The sequence below is a fragment of the Trachypithecus francoisi genome, unplaced genomic scaffold (assembly GCF_009764315.1).
Source record: "Trachypithecus francoisi isolate TF-2019V2 unplaced genomic scaffold, Tfra_2.0 Contig00090, whole genome shotgun sequence".
Classification (NCBI taxonomy): domain Eukaryota; kingdom Metazoa; phylum Chordata; class Mammalia; order Primates; family Cercopithecidae; genus Trachypithecus; species Trachypithecus francoisi.
In genome coordinates this window covers 1,340,770-1,362,847 of record NW_022680471.1, presented here as the reverse complement: position 1 = coordinate 1,362,847, position 22,078 = coordinate 1,340,770, and the positions used below count along the sequence as shown (strand labels likewise).

The 22,078-nt window shown below is 42.2% G+C and overlaps 1 protein-coding gene across 10 annotated transcripts in view; it reads right to left on the bottom strand.

Moving 5' to 3' along the window:
• Positions 1-22,078, bottom strand: part of ADARB1 (adenosine deaminase RNA specific B1) — a 140,063-nt gene that overhangs the window by 4,772 nt on the left and 113,213 nt on the right. For all 10 annotated transcript variants that reach the window (XM_033235219.1, XM_033235144.1, XM_033235482.1 and 7 more), the window contains one exon: positions 18,907-19,088. In XM_033235219.1, the coding sequence (XP_033091110.1) occupies positions 18,907-19,088 (182 nt within the window). The remainder of the gene's footprint in view (positions 1-18,906; positions 19,089-22,078) is intronic.

Here is a 22,078-nt window from a genome sequence, read left to right as displayed (position 1 = left end):
TCGTGCAGGTGGGGGCTGCTCCTGTGTCACCCACCTCTGGCACTCATGCCTGCACATGCTCCCCTGCCACTGAGAGGCCAGGCATGTTCAGGTCACGTGGCTTTGCATGTGTGACATCCATGATGCAATAGGAAACCCTAATTCTTAACAAGTGTCTTGAAATGGTTCACAAGAGTCTTGAAAAAGTTCATAGAAAATGCGTATTATGAAAAAACTTCATGGATTTCAAAATTGGCACCAAAACAAACTTGTACTAACTTGCTGAAACATGTCTGAATAGGATCTAGTTTGAGGCACTAAGAAGATGAAGACATCTGTTTGAAAAGAGGTCCCATCAGAGTTACGTGACTTCTGCTAAAATTGAAGCAAGAACAAACATCAAACAGGAGATAAAAATAGCTTTTACAAAGACGATCCTGAAGAAAATGCATAATCCCCCCACAAAAAAGGCTACCAAGAGGTGGAAGGGGCCCAGTCAAAGCACAGGCTGACTGGCCAAAGCACAGGCCATGGCAGCATTTTTGGGATGCTCAAGGCGTTTTGCTTGTTGGGTTCACATGGAGGCCAAAGGACAACAACATCTGCTTATGATGACAGTGTTTCGAGAAAGTGAGCCAAAGCTTTAGCAGAAAAACCCCTGGGGAAGCTTCGCCAGAGACCTTCATCACGACAAAGCGCCTATCCATTCCTCTCATCAAGCAAGGGCGACTGTGTGAGGGCTTCGACAGGAAATCATGAGCCGTCCACCTTGTGGTGGTTGCAAATCCACCTCATTTGGCTCCTTCTGACTTCTTTTTGTTTCCTAAACTCAAAAATTCCTTAATTTCAGGAATTCAGGAATTAAGGAATGTAGGGCACCCTTTAGGGTATCCCTTAAGGAATTTTTCTTCAGTTAATAATGTAAGAAAGTCTGCATTCACATGGTTAAATTCTCAAGACATTCAGGTGTTTTTTTCTTTTTGACTGTCACTCTTGTCACCAGGCTGGAGTGCAGTGATGCAATCCCAGCTCACTCGCCTCCTGGGTTCAAGAGATTCTCCTGCCTCTGTCTCCCGAGTAGCTGGGACTACAGACACACGCCACCGCACCCAGCTAGGTTTTGTATTTTTAGATACAAAACAAAAAGAGATGGAGTTTCACCATGTTGGCCAGGATGCTCCTGACCTCATGATCCTCCCACCTCGGCGTCCCAAAGTGTTGGGATTACAGGCATGAGCCACCGTGCCCAGCCACCATTCAGTTCTTTAGGGACAATCTAAATGGTTAGGATCAGCGCTTACAAAAATGTCTTGAATTTGATAGAGCTTATGTTGAGAAATAAAGTTTTTATCTTTTAAAAAATATTTATCTTTTAACTTTATGAACTTTTTGAAGTACCCTTGTACTTGTTTTCTTGCTGTGTTTAAACTGTCTCATCTTAACTAATCACAGGCTAATTTTGCAGGGTTGAAAGGTTTTAAAAAGATACTTGTATAACTGGGAATTGAATACATGTATCTCCATTTGTATATTGAGCTTGATAATTCATATCACATGGATGTCATAGGCCACCAAAATCAAAACTAGTTTAGGATATGAATCTTTAGAACATGCTTAGAACATGGGCGGACTCATATTCTGAACCCAGACACCGAACTGTCAAGCCCACTGGCCAGAAGCAGCACACTGCACTCTCAGATGACTCAGTACAACTCACTTCATGCCCTGTGGAGGCCACCTCCACCCCATCACCATGCTCACTTGCTTTCAATGACCATTTATCCCTCCCTTGGAGAGATATTAAAATCCAGATGACAGTTTACTGCTAGAACGGTTTACTGTTCAGAGTAAGGAACTGGCAGAGTGTAGCAGATCCCCTGAATTGAGAGTCAAGGGAAACCAAGTCAGCCAGATTTCATAAGACAGAGTACCAGAAGGAAGAGAAATGCAGAGAGAGAGTGAACCCTGGAGATACTCAGAGAGCCAGATTTCTTAAGACAGAGCACCAGAAGGAAGAGACAAGCAGAGAGAGAGTGAGCCCTGGAGATACGCAGAGGGTGTCCTTGAGTATCTTGTGGATCTCTGATCAGAGTATGCATGTTACTCAAGGCTGGGAAACAGCCTCCTGAGAGAACCAAGAGGAAAAAGTGCCTGACATTCACATACAGAAGATACAGACATAAAGATATAAAAAAGCCTAAGCCAAACTTCTAAAGAGAGAAAAGAGAGAAAAAAAGAAGAGAAAATCAGTGATATGGGACAGGTTTAGGTAGGGTGAAATATGCGTAATTAGATTTCATGAAGGTGAGGAGGGAGAAGGGGGAACAGAAAATATATCTGAAGAAAGATGAACAAAAACTTCCAAATTTCATGAAACCAACAAACCCATGGATTAAAGAATTTCAATGAATCCCAAGCACAAGAAACATGAATAAAACTATACCAAAGCACAACAGAACAAATTGTTCAACACCAGTATTAAGAGAAAATCTTAAGCAAACTCAGAGAAAAACACACACAGAGGAATAAAGATAACAACACATTTCTTACTGGAAACAATGCAAACAAGAAGTTAGGGAAGCAATGTCTTTAAAGTACTTAAAGGAGAAAAAGGACCCTGCCATTCCACCAGAAATATATTTGTACAGCAAAATATACTTCAAAATGAACGCAAAATACTTTCCCAGACATACCAAAGCTGAAATAATTCATCATCAGAAGACTTGTGCTACGAGGAATGTAAAAGGAAGTCCTCCAGCCAGAAGAAAAAATGATACTAAAATGGAAATCCAGATCTATACAAAGGAATGAAGAGCCCTGGAAATGATAGCTATGTGGATAAATATACAAGGGGTTTTTTTCTTATTATTTAAATTCCTTTAAAAGATAATTATTAAGATGAAAATAATAATAATGTAATGTGGATTTTTAAAAAATATGCAGAAGTGTCTGAAAACAATACCACAAAGGTTGGGAATGGAAAAACGGAAGCATCCTGTTGTAAGGTTCTTTTACTATATGTGAAGTAGTATAATATCACTTGAAGGTAGACTGTGGTCAGTTAAGAATGCATACTATAAACCCTAAAACAACCACCAAATTAACAAAAGTTACAGCTCAAAAGTCAAGAAGGAGTCAAAATGGAATCATCACACATACCCAATTAAGGCAAAAGCAGTAAGAAAATGAGGAAAAAGTGAACAAAGAACATATGAAACACACAGAAAATAAGTAGCAAGATGAAATTTAAACCTAATAATATAAATAATCACAATAAATGTAAATGCTTTAAGTACCTCAGTGAAAAGGCAGAGATTGTCCATGGTGGGAGAGAGAAGCAAGATCCAAATATATAAATATATATAATTATATGCCTATAAGAAACATATTTTAATATAAAGTACTTTAAAGGGATAGAAGATACACTGTGCTAACACTAATCAAAAGAAAGTTGAAGAGGTTATATTAATCTCAAAGCAAATTTCAGAACAAATACTGTTACCAGAAATAAAAAGGGTCATCGTATAATAGTAAAGGAGGTCAGTTTATTAAGAGAAACCAATAATCCTAAATTTTTATGCATCTAATCACAGAGCTACAAAATACAGGAAGTAAAAACTCTAAAAAAGGGGAAGAAATAAACAATGTATAATTATAACTAAGAGATTTTCAATCCTGCCTCTCAATAACTGATAGACCAAGTAGAACATTGATAAGAATATAAAAGAAAATAAGGCCGGGCGCGGTGGCTCAAGCCTGTAATCCCAGCACTTTGGGAGGCCGAGACGGGCGGATCACGAGGTCAGGAGTTCGAGACCATCCTGGCTAACACGGTGAAACCCCGTCTCTACTAAAAAATACAAAAAGCTAGCCGGGCTAGGTGGTGGGCGCCTAAACCCCGTCTCTACTAAAAAATACAAAAAGCTAGCCGGGCTAGGTGGTGGGCGCCTGTAGTCCCAGCTACTCGGGAGGCTGAGGCAGGAGAATGGCGTAAACCCAGGAGGCGGAGCTTGCAGTGAGCTGAGATCCGGCCACTGCACTCCAGCCCCGGCGACAGAGCGAGACTCCGTCTCAAAAAAAAAAAAAAAAAAAAAAAAAGAAAATAAATAATATAAACAAACAACTTAGCCTAATTAACATTTATAGATCACTCTACCTCAAAGTGGCAGATTCACATTCTTTCAAATTTTGTTTCAAATTTCTTTCAAAGATAGATCATATTCTGGTCCATAAAACCAAGTCTAAACAAATTTCGAAGTACTGAAGTCATTAAATGAAACTAAAAAACCAACAACAGAAAGATCTCTGTAAAATCCCTAGTATTTTGAAACTAAATAGCAGAGTTCTAAATAACCCAAGGGACAAAGTATTTTAATATAAGTGAAAATGAAAACATAACATATCATAATTTTTAAATGCTACAAAAGCAGTAAAAAGGGTCTTAAAACAATGACTTCAGTTAGCCCCTTAAAAAACTATAAAAAGATGGGCAATTGAAACACCATGTAAGCAGAAAAAAAAAGAAATAATTAAAATCAGAGTAAAAATTATTGAAATATAAAACAAAAGAAAAAAATCACTGAACCTAAAAGTTGGCACTGAGAGATGATAAACAGAATTGATAAATTTCTAGCTAGACTGATCTGAAAAAAACAAGAGAAGATACAAATCATCAATATAAGGGATAAGATGATATCATTAGAGATATCACAAATATTAAAAGGAATATTCTGAATACTTTAATGCCAATATATTAGACAAATTAGATGAAATGGACAAATTCCCTGAAACACAAATTACTGAAGCTTACTCAAGAAAAAAGATAAAAACAGATAACATGAATAGCCCTAAATCTATTATAGAAAAATAAATTGTAGTTAGATATTTTCTCACAAAGCAAACTTCAGGCCCAATGGCTTCACTGGTGAATTTTACTATATATTTAAGGAAATAATACCAAATCCAAACGAACTCTTCCAGAAAACTGAAGAGAAAAAAATGTACCCCAACTCATTTTATACCTAACAAAGACATTAAACTAAAACGATAGACCAATATCCCTACAAATATAAATACAAAAATTCTAAATGAAATTTTAGCAAACGGAATCCAACAATATATAAAAAGAATAGCACATAATAACCATATAATGGTTATCCCAGGATGCAAGGTTGGTTTAATTTTTTTTAAATGTCACCATTAGCAAACTGAAAAATGAACTAATGCTCATCTCACTTTTTGTTGTTGTTTCAGATGGAGTCTCACTACATTGCCCAGGATGGCCTCAAATTCCTGGGCTCAAGTGATTCTCCTGCCTTAGTTCCCAAGTAGCTGGGACTATAGGCCCAAGTCACTGCAATGAAAATAGTCATCTAAGAGCAGAAAAAAAAATCTGACAAAATCCAACATACATTCTTGATTAAAAATGCTTAGTAAGCTATAAATAGAAAAAAAAAAAATGGCCTTAAGCTGATAAAGGCATCTGTAAAAAACCTACAGCAGCCAGATATGGTGGGTCATTCCTATAGTCCCAGCCCTCTGGAAGGCCGAGGAAGGCAGGTTGCTTGAGGCCAGGAGTTCAAGACCAATCTGGGCAACATAGGAAGACACTGTCTCTATAAAAAATTTAAAATGAACCAGGCATGATGGCATGCACCTGTAGTCCCAGCTACTCAGGAGGCTGAGACAGGAGGATCACTTGAGCCCAGGAGTTTCAGGTTACAATGAGCTATGATCACGTTACTGCAATCCAGCCTGGGTGAAAGACTGAGACCTTGTCTCTAAAACAAAAAACAACAATAAAAAACCCTACAGCCAACATCATACCTAATGGTGAAAGACTGAATGTGTTCCCTGAAGATGACATGTAAGAGAAGGATGTCTGTTCTCATTACTTCTACTCAACATTGTACTGGAGGTCCTACCCAGTGCAATAAGGATGTAGAATTGATGAGTGGATTATAAAATTTTTACGGAAATACAAAAAGGACCTAAGCAGCCAAAACAACTTTGAAAAACTACAAAGTTGGAAGACTAACTCTACCTGACCTCAAAACTTATAATAAAACTATAGTAATCATGACAATGTAACACTGGCCTTTAGACAAATAGATTAAAGGCAAACAACAGAGTCCAGAAATAGACCCACATGTATATACACATGCCAGCCGATTTTTGACAAGGGCGCAAAGGCAATACCATGAAGAAACGAGGAACTTTTCGCTAAATGGTGCTAAATCAACTGGATATCTTACATGCCAAAAAAATGAACTTCAGTTCATACTTCATACCCTACACAAACATGAACTCAGGTGAAACATAGTCTTAAATGTAAAAACTGCAACTGTAAAATTTCTAACAATACAATATAAGAAGATACTCTGTAGCACTGACTTAAGAAAATACTTCTTAGATATAATATCAAAAGCATGATCCATCAAAGAAATTTTTTATAAGTTAGATTTTGTCAAAATTAAAATTATGTGGTTTGTGTAAGACACTATGAAGAAAATTAAAAGACAAGCCACTGACTGGGAGAAAATATTTTTTCAAATCATGTATCTGACAAAGGATCTGTAGCTAGAAAATAGAAATAACTCTCAAAACTCAGTAATAAGATGTTAAACAACTCAGTAAAAATGTGCAAAGTTTTGAACAGTTTATTGAGGAAGGCACAGGGATGGCAAATCAGCATGTGAAAGGGCATTCAACTTCATTAGTCATCACAGCAATGCAAATTAAAACCATGAGGGAGTATCACTAAACACCTGCTAATATGTCTAAAACGACCGCTCGTACTACATTCTGGCCTATCAGTGACAGAACTACAACTCGCGTACACTAGTGGTGGTAATGTAAAAATAGTACAACCATTTTGGAAAACAGGTTAATAGTTTTCTAAAAAGTTCCACATACACCTATCTTATGATTCAGCCATTCCACTCCTAGGTATCTACTAAAGAGAAATGGAAGTAAGTGCCCAAAGATTCATACAGCAATGTTCTCAGCAGCTTTGTAATATTAAAAGACTGGAGACAACCTAAATGTCCATCAATATTTCAAGGGATAAACAAATTGTGGTTTATTCACACAGTGCAATGCTACTTAGCAATGAAAAGGAATGAACTATGGACAAACCCAACAACATAGATCAATCTCAGAATGATTAAGCTGAGTGAAAGAAGCTGGACACAAATGGTGCAAACCTTATGATGCCGTTTATGTAAAATCCCAGAGAATGCAAACTCATCTTTATAGACAGACGGTACATCTTGGGGATGGGGAGGGGATGGGGGAGAGGGAGGGATTACGAAGGAGTGCTAACACAATTTTGAAGTGGATAAGTATATTCATTATCTTTATTGTGGTGATGATTGCACAGACCTAAACATAGGCCAAAATGTATCAAATTGTATACTTTAAATATGCAGTTTATCATATGCCAATTATACCTCAACGAAGTTGTGAAAAGACATGAAAGACAATTTGAAAGTAAAAAAAAATTGTTCTCATTAAAAAAATAACATTTGCTCACTGCAGACGGTTCCAAAAATTTACACAAACCTTAGAAAAGAAAATTAACGCTATAAAACCCAGAGACAGCCACTGTAATTTTGTGGTTCTTAAGCAGGTATGTTCAGTAGAATCAGATATGAAGCTTTAAACAATAAGCACACTGAATCCCACCTCTGAGATTCTGATTGGGTAGGTTTTGGGTAGGACCCTGGCCACTGTCTTAAAAAAAAAAAAAAAAGCAACAAAAAATCCTTCATGAGTCTTTCCACTTTTTTTTTTTTTTTTTTTTTAAGAAAAAGGGTCTTGCTCTGTCATCCAGGCTGGTAAGCAGTGGCACAATCATAGCTTACTACAATCTGGAACTCCTGGGCTCAAGCAATCCTCCCACCTCTACAGGCTCATGCCACCACACCCAGCTAGTTTTTTTTTTTTTTTTTAACAGATGGGGTCTTGCTATGTTGCCCAGGATGGTCTCCTGGCCTCAAGTGATCCTCCCATCTCAGCCTCAGAAGAGCACTAGAATTATAGGCATGAGCCACCATGCCTGGCTGAGTAATTCTTAAAGACTCTAAAGAATCTTAAACCCTCCCAAAACAATCCTTCCTTCCTAGATGAGCTTTGCCATTTTAATGCATACTCCTTCAGTGTATACACACATATGCATGGTGAGCATACATATTAACGAACACATGCTGACTTCTGTAAAGCACTGAGATGTTATGGATCCTTTCTGATAACCTTCTCATGGATAAACTATATTAACAGGTATAAAATGAAACTATACTTAGGTTCCTGGGCATATTGCTAAATTTGATTTTATAGTATTTCATTTAGGAGTCTTGCATCTATAGTCATAGGTAATTCTGTGGTTTTTATTTGCATTTTGTCCAGTTTTGGTATTTGGATTAGGTCAATTGCTCTTTTCCATGGCCCGGAAAGTTTATACAGAGGTAGAATTACATGTTCTTGGATAGATTAAACCATCTGGGAATTTGCTGGAAGGTAATTTGTGGACAACCTTTACAATGTCTTCCCTGGAAATTTCCTTTGCTATATATTGTATTTCTTTTTGGGTTAACTTCGATAATTTACATTTTCTTATTCTTTCTTTGTTGTTGTTGACAGTTTCAAATTTATAAGTATCAGAGATGAACAAAGAATTCTTTTGAAATCTTGATACATTCCAGGACCCCCACTGAATGCCTGAAACCACAGATAGGACCAAATCCTATATAACTGTTTTCTTTTTCTACATACATACCTATGATACAGTTTAATTTATAAATAGGAATAAGAGATTGATAACAATAACTAATAATAAAATAGAACAATTATAAGAATATACTGTAGTAAAAGTCATGTGAATGTGCTCTAAGTACTATAGTATTTTCCAACCTTGGTTGACCTCCTGGACAGGGAAACTGCAATAAGGAGTGGGACTGTACCCTCCTCCCCATCTGCGGGTAGCCCTCAATTTCCACTTGGTTACTTTTGTTTTATCTGATATTAATTAGATAGCGCTGGCAGTGGTAGATCTGTTTGATTGTTCTTTGAAGTCAATGCCTCTTAGTTTTACTAATTTTTTTTTTTTTTTTTTAAGATAGAATCTTGCTCTGTCACTCAGGCTGAAGTGCAGTGGCATGATCTTGGCTCACTGCAACCTCCGTCTCCTGGGTTCAAGCAATTCTCCTGCCTCAGTCTCCTGAGTAGCTGGGATTACAGGCGCCCACCACCATGCCCAGCTAATTTTTTTGTATTTTTAGTAGAGATGGGGTTCACCATATTGGCCAGGCTGGTCTCGAAATCCTGACCTCGGGTTATCTGCCTCCCTCAGCCCCAAAAAGTGCTGGGATTACAGGTGTGAGCCACCATGCCTGGCCAGTTTTACTAATTTTAATCTTTTTTCCTCTTTCCTTCCTCCTCCCCTCTCTCTTTCTCACTTCTATTTCCGTCCTTCTTCCTTTATTTCCTCTTTAGCTTTGTTGTTGCTTTCCCTCCCAATTTTGGAAAAGAAAGGCTTAATTCACTTATTTTTTTCTATTCATTCAAGGCCATGATCTCCTAAAGGTAAGTGGGGCTCCAATTCACCTTTTTGATATGTGTATTCTAAGCAGTCAGTAGTTTAAGTTCTGGTTTCTCGTCTGATCTAATAATTAGAAAAGTTTTTGCTTTTTTATTTTCACATTTTAAAAGTGACATACTTTGCAGGAGAAACAGGACACCACCACCAAGCCTGTGCTCCTCAGTACACCCCTCCAAGCACAAACTTATACGGGAGTCTCTTTGTTCTGTCTCTCAAGAATTGTTCAAAATCATGCCTTAGTTTTGTTTGCTTCATGTCTGAGCCATTCCTTTCCTGAATAGCTTTTTTATGTTCCCTGGAGTTTCCACTCTCCTTTACTTTTTTTTTTGTCCACAAAAGAAGTGTTTGCTTTCACCCTACCATTCAGAGCATTCAGCTTCTCAGTTAGGCTATTCATTAAAAATAAATTCATCTTCTTCTAAAAATATTCTTTTTAGTGTTGTTTAATATGAGTCTCTCTTTTAATTTGGAAGTTACTTTTCAGGCTTGCTGCTGAATTATCCTTTTCAATTGTACTTTGGATTTATAAGGTATTCTTTCTTAAATTCAAGTTTTCTCTTCCTTGACTATCTAAAAATTACCACTTTGTCCCAATGCTTGATTGGGTAGGAAATTCCACAATAAAAATATTTTCTCTTTAGAACCAGAAAGTCATCTCATCACTCTGTTCTACTTCCGGTGTCCTGGTAAGGGTTATATAAATCTCTAACGTATTGCAGCTAACTTAGAAGCTTTTAGGATCTTCTCTTTGTCCTTGGTGTTCTCAAATTCCAACGGGATATACTGGGCATGGACTTTTCTCGTTAATCCTGCTCAGTATTCAGTGTGTCCACTTAATTCCAATACTTGTGTTTTCCTCTGTACTGAGGAATTTTCTTCTGTTATTTCCTCCTCCCTACTTCCTATTTTTGAAATGCTATTAAACAAACATTGGGCCTTCTGAATAACTTTCCACATCTCTGAAGGTTTTTCTCATAATTCTGCCTTTCTGTTCCAAGTTACCTGAGATTTATTTGACCTCACCGTCCCCCTACCCTCATCAGAGCAAAAGCTCCATAAGGAAGAGGTTTTGTTTGTCCTGTTTACTGCAAAATCCCAACACCTAGAACCATGCCCAATGCACACTGAAAAAAATGGAATATTTTCTAGACCTTCAAATTAATATTAGATTTCAGCACTTACTAAATAACATACAAATAAGGTTTATCATTACTTCTTTCTCTTCTGTTTTCTAAATTGTTTCTGCTTTCTCTCAGTTGTTCTATGTTGTAATATAGATCTTTCTCTTTTGTGTTGTTTATTTTCCTCATAAGTTTGATAATCCAAGTTTGTAAGTAAAATATTTTTATTTAATACAAGCAGCTGGCATGGTTTCTTCTGCTTGTTTCTTTGATGTGCATTCAATTCTGCAGAAGGTCTGAAGGAAAACAATCAGCCAAGACCATGTCCTCATCCCAAGAACTCCGAGTTCCAGCACCGTCCTTCCCTGCTTGTCGGGGTGGTCAGTCAGGTGTGCCCTAACCACACACAGGGCTGGGCTGGCCTCACCACAGGCACTGGTAGAAGCCTCGTGTCTTCCTGAGGTCACTGTTCCTGCATTTACTGATTGCTGCTGGGCTGGTTTTTAGCACACGCTCAGGTTTCTCCTGTGGCACAGTTTTGCCAGTGGAACTGAGGTCTTCGGTGGCTGTGACCAGCACACCCGCCCTACTTCCAGCATCTGCCTGCATGTTCTGAGTTCCTGCAGGTCCCTGAGCTGTCACTCTGTAAAGGCAGCAGCCCCAGGAGCATGTTCAAGGCCACACGCTTCAAGCAGACAGAATCTGGAAGGATTTCTTTTGCGGGGGAATGGCTAGAAGAGTAGGTATCCAGTTAAACTGTTGGGGAATCTCTGACCATAATGGAATTGAATCTTCCATAAACAAATGGATAATGCTTATATTATCTTCCTTGGCAATTCCATTACTTCTCATCAAAATAAAGGATTACTGTTGAATGATACTTAAACCTTAGAATGACAATATTTTTCACTAAATGATTAATTAACAAAAAGTGTAAGATCCTAATAGTACAAAACATTTTTTATATTTTAAGTTAAATCAAGTCCCACCTTGAAACAAAAATGGAGGAAATAAGGCAAAAAGAAAATAGCCCACGCTTCCAATACTAACCCTATGCTTTTTCTGGGGCAGAAAGCCCCTAAATGGTCATAAGCGTATCCTTCTACGAGTCCCTGAGGCCAATGCAGTGTGAGGGCTGACACCAGTGAGATGCTTATCTTTCCGGGCTGCAGAGAGGGAACTAGGGTAATGAGTTAATCCCAGGCCGTGGTGCAGAAACCAATAAAAGCAAGAACAACTTGGCTGGTAATGAGAATCCCTCTGTTGTTGTAAATTAAGTGTGCTGAATCAGAGCTTTTAAAGCAAAAATACAGAGAAACTGTGAATTGGTCTAATAACTGCTATAATTAAAAAACTCAGAAGAACTGGCATTGATGTTTTTTCTTATTTCTACCCTAAAGGTATTTTCCAATAGGTTCCTCACATGGTAGGGTAATCAAAGATGAATGATATACATAATGATTAACAATAGATATTTTAGGGTTATTATGGGTTCATGTTATAGAAACTATTAGACATTTATTAGTGGGTCAAGGAAAATGTGTATTTACAATCTTGACTGAAAGCGGCCTCTATTCTGCAAATAAGAAATAGTCAAGACCTGGGCATGAGTTACAGTGTAAGGAAAACTCTGCACAGCGCCTCCCCCCAGTGAGGACGATACAGGCCACGCAACACAGCGGGGAGCCTCTGAGCCCCTCTAGGTCCAAAACCAACCTGCCATTTACGCTGAGAGCAGAGCACCTTGGAGCCTTTCACTGTGATTGTCTTAAGAAGGGCAGTCCTTTGAGCTGACAGAGAAATGAACACACTCCATGAGAATCCATACAGAGCAAGATGGCTGGGTTCTTCTCGCCCTTCCAGCCCATTCCCCAGCGCTGCTCTCAGGCTTCCTCTGCCAGCTCGCACATGCCTTGTCTTGGTTGTCCACTAACCCCAGCCAAGTGCCAAGGGCTTTACACAGAGGACCTCTGGCCAAATAACACTCCTTTCTCAAAGGAGACCACAGGGTTTTAAAACACCTGCTGTAGAAGGAGCCCCAGAGCTGTGGTCCTGAGTGAGGTGGGCTCATGTCCAGAGAGTTGCATGGGCAGGAGATGCTAACTGGATGTGGATGAAGGTGAGCAGCAGGTGGAGTGGGGCTGAGAGGCTCACAGAGATCCTGCCAGCTCCTCCTTTTCCTGAAGCAGCTCCTGGGGGAGCCCCAAGGCACTCTCATGCCCTCTCTGTCCTCCATAGGAGGCAAGCCTTGGGGTGGTGAAAGATCGGATGTGGGTTCAAGCAGTACTTGTCCTATGGACAGTGGAACACAGCTGTGAGCTGCAAGTCCTGTGGTGTTTGCCAGCTGCGGCTGCTTCCACTGTGAAGGGTGACGGCGGGCCCGGCCCACAGGGCTGCGGCGTGGACTCAGGGACGTATGTAAGAATCTGGCTCCCGACTTGAGCACATGCACGCCTGGGAAATGGCCGGAGGATGGCAGTCAGTGAAGTATAACAATCATTATTTTTAAAAACCTTCAAAGGTGTGATTGATACAATAGGTAACTGTACTGTACCATTACAGTCATCCACACAGAGAATTTAAAAACAAGCAAACTGCACTCCATAGGATCTCGAGTTTAGAAGACACTTGGAGGTCATGTGGGTTAATCCTTTCAGCCAGATCCCGTCACCATGTCCATAACAACAATCTCCATCCAATTCCAACCTGAACACTTTCAGTCAGGGGAGCTTAATTCCTTTTAGGAAACTCTTTTCTAGACAGTTCCAATCACTAGAAAGTTGTTCTCGCAGTATGCAAAAGGAGAACTGAACACCCAACAGACATGAGGAACCCCAAACGCAGCCACTGAAAACCCAACAGAGATGAGGAGCCCCAAATGGAGTCACTCTCCCAGAAAGGAGAACTAGAGCAAGAGAGGGAGCCATGTGGCAGCTGTGGTGCAGGGAAGTGGGCCAGGCATGAGCTCCTGGGGAGCCTGCTCTGCAGGGAAAACAGTTCACTCTTGAGATGGTGACAGAGAAGTCAGGCATTCTCTTAGAATGCAGTGCAGTCAAAAAAGCACATCAGATGAGAGAAGAGACACCAGTTGCAGGACTATGACTTCTGCTCAGCAGCACTTTCAGGGACAACAGAGAGGGCAGAGAAGATGCTTCTAGCAGAAGTGACACGATGGAAGGACATTTCTCGGAAGTGAAGAGTCAACAATTGAGATCAGAGGGTTCAGGGTAGTAAGTAGGAAGAAACCCCAACAAACTAGCCACACACCTAGGCTTAATCTGTTGAAATTTCTGAATTTTAAGGAAAATAGATAAATTTAATGCTAACAGAGAGAAAACAAGGGGGTACCTTCTAGAAAGGAAAGAAACTCAAACTGGCTCTGTGACAAAGGGTGACCATGGAGGTCTTGACGTGTCCTTGGGAGAAGGACCAAGCCCAGACATCCGCAGTCCCCAGTCCACCTGGCGCACAGACGAGGGCCAGGTAAAGTCAAGATCTAGGGCAGCACACAGGCCTTTTCTCCAAAAATCAAACAAAAACAGCCAACCAAGAAATCACCCTGTCACCCCAATTAAGGATGTATTCCAGCAAAGTGAAAAATAAATCTGGATGTGGAGTTAAGGGCAGGGGCAATGGCTACAGAAAACTGGTTAGGAGAGAAACCAGGAGCCCTTACATTTTCATCTGAACAACTGTTGACCATGTGGCTGTGTGACTCATTAAGAAAGGCTTTTAAAGAAAAAGCACAGTAGTAAATGAGTTTCCAAAACTCAAGATGATGTCATCAGAATCTAGGAAGACGAGGATGGGAAGAGTGTGGAATAAAAATGAGCCCAATATTTCACCTTTTCCCAAGTTTGGATCTTTACAAATATTAATTCTTGATGCCAACATTTTTTCAAAGTGATTTAAACATATTTATTTTAAAAAATTGGGGTAACCACTGGTCAGAATAGAAATAAGGTTTAGAACTTCCAAATCACCAGTGGGAAGAAAGGGGAAAGACAATTTAATCAGTCCAGCAAAAGTAAAGGGGAGGAAAACAGAAAGTAAAATGGAAAGAAAAATTGTCAGCTGAAAAGAATGATTCTGTACTTGGAGCCAAGCTTGGTGGTCATTCTCTTTTACAATGACTCATGGCATGTTCACTCCTCCTAGAAACCAGGGCAAGGAGGAAACTGACATTACTGATACCTCTTTCCCACAACCCCGATGAACACTCTTACCTGGAGAATATGCATACACACACACACTCACACACACTCACACCCACTCACACACACGCACACACATACACACTCGCATTCACAAGCACATACACGCACACACACATAAACACACATGCACTTATGCACACACACGCTCTCACACACTCTCACAGTGATGCTCCTTCTCTCTCACTTCAGCCAGGGCCTCATTAAACCAGCTTGCCTTGCTCTTCCAGCCCATGATGTTGAATGGTCTTGGATGGACAGCAGCTCCGCAGGCACCTGCCTCCTTCCCGCCACACACCTGGGCCTGATGCCAGCCCCCTCGTGTGCCTGTGCTGTCCTCCCAGAGATACTGAAATGCAAGCTGTTCACGAGGACCCTACCCCCATCAAGCAGCCTTGTTTAACGTTTTGTGCCAACGTTCAACACGAAAACCGGTAGGATAGGGAGCCTTGTCGGATGACCCCAGAGCAGGCTGTCAACAAGATCCCCAGAGCCATCACATGGGGCATTTGGGCACCCTGCTCCTTCTTCTTAGGTTCTCTTAGTGAGCCTTGGACAAAAAACTGGGCCAGCTGAGGAGCTCACACTCAGGGGATCAATGGACATAAATTAGAAGCTGGAACTGTCCAGCTTGCAAGTGCTGGATGTGAAACTCATTCGAAAGAAAACTCAAGGGACTTCCATTTCCACAGTGCTAAGCAAGGGTACCAAGTGTGCATACCCACAAAGGCAAAAGTTTCACAGCTTGGCACCAAGAACCTTTCTGAAAGTAAAACTAGTGTTCAGGCTGAAATGAAAATTAAATTCTTCTCACTTCAATCCTGACAGCATTATTTTTTTTAAGAGAAAGAAACACCCTATCCCTACATTTTTACTTTGATTTGCTCCTGGTTTCAGGTAATCTTTTCTTTGTATTCATTTATATCCATTTTTGCTCCTCCCTAAAGACGCTACAATTCACTAGGCACCATCATACCTTGCTCTCTTTTTAACACGGGAATGACCCTTATAATAAAATGTGAGGTGACAAAGTATAACAAACACAACATGAGCTGTGATGCACAGTGCAGATGCACAGCAAGGGGCCAATGTCCTGGTAGCTCCTCTTTCCAGGTCATTTGTTAAATGTAAGACTTTCCTTTTAATAAAGTTTTGAGGGCTTTGCTTGGGGACCCATTTTTAAAGAGTGTGACCTCCCAAATCTATTACGACATCACCATTTGCCTCTCCAGATTTTTCTCATTTGGTTCCTTTTGTCTCCAGTAACACCCACGGCATTACTTGCTTTCAACTTCAATTCTGAAGCAGAAGCATCTGCCCTCCCATCCTGCTCCATCCCCTGGCTCACCTAGTTTCCTGCTACGCGGTCCTGCTGATTCACAGGAGTCCTGGTCTAAAGGTGTCTTCTCCAAAGCTACTTGCTTTGCTCATCTGAACTCTCTTCAGGGAAACAACAACAAAAACCCATTTCCAAAATAAAGCATTGACCAAAAACAAGATACTTCAACTAGTCTGCATTTTGAAATAGATGTTGGTGCTAGAGTGACATTGTTTACTGGCTCAGCATTGGAGTCACGTTCTGCCTCCTGCAGCTTATGTGGTGTCCTTTTATTTTCATAGGACAGTGGCACATTTGTCCAGAAGGATTGCAAGGGGCACCCTGCCACTGGGCGTATGAAGAACCCAAGACACAGAAGCTGCCAAGGAGACAGAGCCGACGCAGGGGCAGCCTCACGGCTCCGACCCAGGCTCTCTCTGCTGTTGCTGAATCAGCCGGCACAGCCCCCTACAGCAGGGACCAGGGGAGAGGTCTGGTTATGTGCTTTAGGCTATTAAGATTAGAGATGATGGAGGCCAGGCACGGTGGCTCACCCTGTAATCCTAACACTTTGGGACCCTGAGGTGGGCAGATCACCTGAGGTCAGGAATTCAAGACCAGCCTGGCCAACATGGTGAAACCCTGTCTCTACTAAAAATACAAAAATTAGCTGGGCGTGGTGGCACATGCCTGTAATCCCAGCTACTTGGGAGGCTGAGGCAGGACAACTGCTTGAACCTGGGAAGCAGAGGTTGCAGTGAGCCAAGATCGTGCCACTGCACTCTAGCCTGGGCAATAGAGCAAGACTCTGTCTCAAAAAAAAAAAAAAAAAAAAAAAAAAATTAGAGAAGATATTGAGGAGGAAAGGATAAACAGTAGCATCAGTAACTCCGAAGTCTCTATCTTGCAGACACTATTTTTCAAGGTCTTTTAACAGATATAAATGCTTTTCACATAAGTGAAATATGATAAAAATACACTGGCTTTTATAAATGAGCTCCACTTTCAATATCTTAGAAAATTTCTTTAGCAAAATGATTCTGCCTTTGCAGATTTTAGTTATGGATGAGATATTGCTTAGACAGCACTATTCAACGAGGCCCTAATTAACAACTATTTTTGAGTATCACCTATGGGTCCCATATTCCACATGCAATGTTTTAAGTATCTATGCATATAAAAGATGAGGGACAGCTAAAATTAAAGCACTCTTCCCTCAACTACAGAAGATAGAGAACCAAGAGGGAAATTTCTGGAATCGTGAGAAATTCACACACCAACACACAACAAAATACTTCAAAAGACATTGATTGGTGCTACAATTTCAACTTACCTACCATCAGGTTTGATCTGTCTATTTCGTTTTTCTTAAAACACAATGGTTAAGTTAGGGAGCTGTAAATTTAATTCAAGACAACTGTTTTTCCCCATCCCTGCCTCCTTCATGTGCTCTGACAGCCATGCTTAAATAAAATTCCACACTGCTTTTTCTCAAATAAAAGGCGTGCTAGTAGCCAAGCACTAGAAAACAAGGCAGCACACACACCCGCACACCCCCCCCAAAATAAACGTCACACACACGCACACCCCCCACAAAATAAATGTGTTTCAGGTTAGGATTATGGTTTTAGTTTTGAGCTTTTAAAAAAGTAGTAAAATTATACATTTAAAAAGATAAAAATACCTTAACTGTGTCCTTTTAAATAAAGGTGAGCTTAGAAGTTAGGACCTTTGAATTCAAAAGTTCCTGTTCACTTTACTGTTAGCCACTGAAATTCTAAAAAAAGAAAAAAGAAAACCAGCAATGAAGGGCATCGAGGGTAGTGCAGACACCAGGGAGGCAACCTCTGCCTGCCATTGGCGCCCCTGGTTACTCCTGTCACCACCTCTCGGAGCCAGCAGGGCCTCTCCAGGGAGCCCAGGGCAGGCTCTAGGCAGCTCATCACTGTGGACACCCTGGTGGCTCCAAGACAGCGTAAACGTCCAGGAGACCTGGCTCAGGGTTAGTCTGGGAAAGCCAATGCTGACATAATTTTCAGTGTCTGTAAGACTCTGCTGCTGAGACAGGAATGAACACACTGCCTGACTGAGGAAAAGAGACAGCTGCCCAGTCCAGTCATAACTTAATTCTTTTCATTTCTTTCTTTTTTTTTTAAGACAGGCTCTCACTCTGTTGCCCAGGCTGGAGTGCAGTGGTACAATCTTGGCTCACTGCAACCTTGACCTCCTGGGCTCAGGTGATCCTCCCACCTCAGCCTCCCAAGTAGCTGGGACCATAGGCGTGCCCCACCTCATCTGGCTGATTTTTTTGTATTTTTGTAGAGACAGGCTTTTGCCATGTTTCCCAGGCTGGTCTTGAAATTCTGGGCTCAAGCAATCCACTAGCCTTGGCCTCCCAAAGTGTTGGGATGACAGGTGTGAGACCATCAATTCCTCTATGAACGGCTAGGTTTGTGATTGGTAAAGGAGATTAATCTTGCAAAGGGACTCACTTAAAAGGCCCTAGAGACAAGGCCCGGAGAGACCCAGAAACATCACCTTGGGTCCCTTTAGAAGGACTCTCATGTTCTTCTGATAGCCACAGAGCAGCTCAGGTGGTGTTTTTTTCATTCATGAGGATGAAAACATTACAAAATCAAGACAGAGATTAAAGCAGCACACTCCAGAGATACTTGCCACTGAGCAAAGGCTTGTTGAGGGTGTAGAGAGGTGGCAGGTCCTCTATGTTGGAGATCCGCTGGTACATGGCCCTGGAAAGGTGGTCCCCATGGTAGAGGCTGCCCAGGATGATGCTCGAGAAATAAATGGGCTCCACGAAAATGCTGAGCAGGGATCCCTGGATGCCCACCACGTTCCAGCTGGAGGGAGAAGAAAGCAGTCTTCAGGGAGCTCGGACTCAGTGCCGACGCGGCCCAGCCCAGGCCTGAGTGGTTACAGGGATGCACTGGCAATTCTGCAGGACCCCAACCAACTGACGAAGGAGCGCAACAAAAGTAATACACTGATTTAGCAGCTTACGATCGCAAAGACAAAAATCTACTTAGAAGTTATTTTATGCTGCGATTTTCTTTACCATTACCCTTCCCATAATCAATGAGCCATGTGTGTTTCTTGTGAGAAAGCTGTGGGAAATATCAGAAAGGAAATTACATATTTATTTCATTATAGCAGGTCCCCTTATCTGAGGTTTCACTTTCAGAGGTTTCAGTTACCCACTGTTAAGCGTGATCTGAAGATACTAAATGAAAAATTCCAGAAATAAACACTTCCAGACTTTAAATTGGATGCTGTTCTGAGGAGTGTGATGAAATCGTGCGCCGTCCAGCCCGGGGTGTGAACCATCCACGCTGCAGATGCCGCTGGCCCGTTAGCAGTTGCCTTGGTGACCAGATAGATGGTCGCAGCATCACAGTGCTTGCGCTCAAGTCACTCTTATTTTATTATTAGTGACTGTTGTTAATCTCTTACTGTGTCTAATTATAAGTTAAACTTTACATAGGAATGTACTTACAGGAAAAATACCAGCACGTACAGGCTTCAGTCCTGTCTACAGTTTCAGGAGTCTACTGGGGTCTTGAGACACATCTGCGGAGAAGTGGGGACCACTATACTTCTTATAAAAATGATAGCTCTTCAAGGAGCCCTTCAAAACATTCAACTGCTTATTTCCTGTTCTCTGCAAGTGACAATGGCACTGAATGCACAGGGAGAGAGGGTGTGGGGTTTACAGCAGCTGCATGTGTACGGCTGACATGCATGACACCAACTATGCATGCCAGTGGCAACTTAGGTATTCGTTATCAGCTCCAGCACACACATGCCTTCACAATATGCCTGTTCTCTCTTTCTGAGCCCCGCAAACAGCATGCTCTGCTCAGCCTGGGAGTTGCTGTGTCCAGAGCATCCTTTGCTGGGCGCTATATACACATGGTGTGAGGTACTGGGGGGAGACACAGCCTAGGAGCTAAACAACAATGCAATGAAAAGACAAACAAAGAACCATAAATTGAGGTAAAATCAATTTGGGAGAAAGGGCAGGGTTCTGTGAAAAAGAAAAAGGGGTGTATTGACTTCAAGGAATGCTCCTGGGGTGACCCTGAAGCTCAGCCCCAAAGGAGGGGGCTGTGAGGCTGAGGGAGGAAGGCATGTTCCAACCTAGGGGGCAGGGGACGCAGGACAGCAGTAAGGGCAGCCAGGACAGAGGGGCAGGGCAGGGGCCCCTGAGCACCTAGGAGCCTGATGAGGGATGGGGCGGTATTCAGATGGCAGAAAGAGGCCTCTGGAGGACTTCTGGAAAGGCAGTGGCTCAATCTAATTTCATAGAAGTGTCTCGGGGGAGGGGCTGGCGAATGTGCATTTCATGAAGTGGTGTTGGCAGTGCGGCACACGCTGCTGCGGGGGAAGATGCTCAGCAGTACAGGTCGGAAATGAGGGTCGACTGGGCAGTGTGCAGACAGGGAGGCCTGGACAGATGAGAAACATTTGGGCTTAGATCTGTGGATGTGGCAGGACTTGAGATTGGAGGAGGCTGATGCCCAGGCTGGAACGAGCCTTCATATATCCCCCCGCCCTCACTCACTCCACGGCACAGTCTCTGCCTGACAATGCCCACAGTTGTATTTGGAGGCCTGAAGTCTCAGGGCCACTCCACGCCCCCTCAAGAGCCTAGCGGGGCAGAGCTGACAAGTGGGGGAGGCAGCACAGGACAAACAGCCGCCAACCTCACCTGTCTAAGCCTCATTCTGGATCTGCTCCAGCGCCGAACTCCAACTGCTCAGTCCCCACTCTGGGGTCACCCTCGCCCTGCTCATCCCTGTCATAACAGTCGTCAGCAGATCTCCTGGGATCCACTTTTAGAAGAGATCTAGGACCTGACTTTCGGCCACTGCTACTGCTAGGCTGGGTCAAGTCACGCCACCCTGTCTGTGTCACGGCACCCTCTCCTAAGGGGAACCTGACACCTGACCCAAGCCCTCTCCTCTTGACCCCTGTGAACACATGGGCCAGCGCAGGCCATTCCTTGGCACAAAACAGTCTACTGGCTCCCAAGAAAATGCCAGCAGTCCTTCCAGCCAGATCCCCCAGCTCTGTCACCTCTCACCCTGCACCTGTCCCCAAGCTTCTGGCCACCCTCAGGGACCTCCTTGCTGCTTGCCCAAAGCTTCTGTCCACAGGTCCATCAGCTGGAACACCGATCCCAGAGGCGGCCACATCTGCCCCCACTTTAGGTCCCTGTACAAAAGCCCTTCTGAGGGAGGCCTCCCTTCCCAGCCACTCAAGCCTTTTGCTTACCTGCTGCCTGAGGCCTCCCTTCCCTGCCACCCAAGGCTTCCACCCCCATTCTGACCTCCATATAATTTACAGGTCCATGTCGGGCTATCCACCTCATCCTACCCCAGCACAGGAAGAGGTTTCTGTCGGCTTTCTTTACTGACCTATCCCAGCACTCACAATATGTACCTGGCACACACACAAGATCAATAAATGTGTCGAATGGACATATCCTCCAATTCCTATGACACGTTCCTTTCACCTTCCAAAACGGAAATGAAAATGCAGGTTTCCCGAACTTACAGAAAAAGCAGGAAGTGATTCAATGCCTCTAAGAAACACAAGCCTATTTCTTCTCTAGATTAGAAGCCTCTACGCACTTAGAGCATGTTTAAGCTGAATTCAGTCTTCGGGGCAAACTTGAAAGCAGTGATCCTGCAGAAACCTACATTTGTTAGGAGTCCTTAATTCTGAACACATGCTTTGTAAGAGAATTCCAGGAGTGTGTCTACAGCTCTGCAGAGGCCCTGGGTGGGAAATGGTGTGGCACCAGCTCCCACCAATGCACCTCACAAAG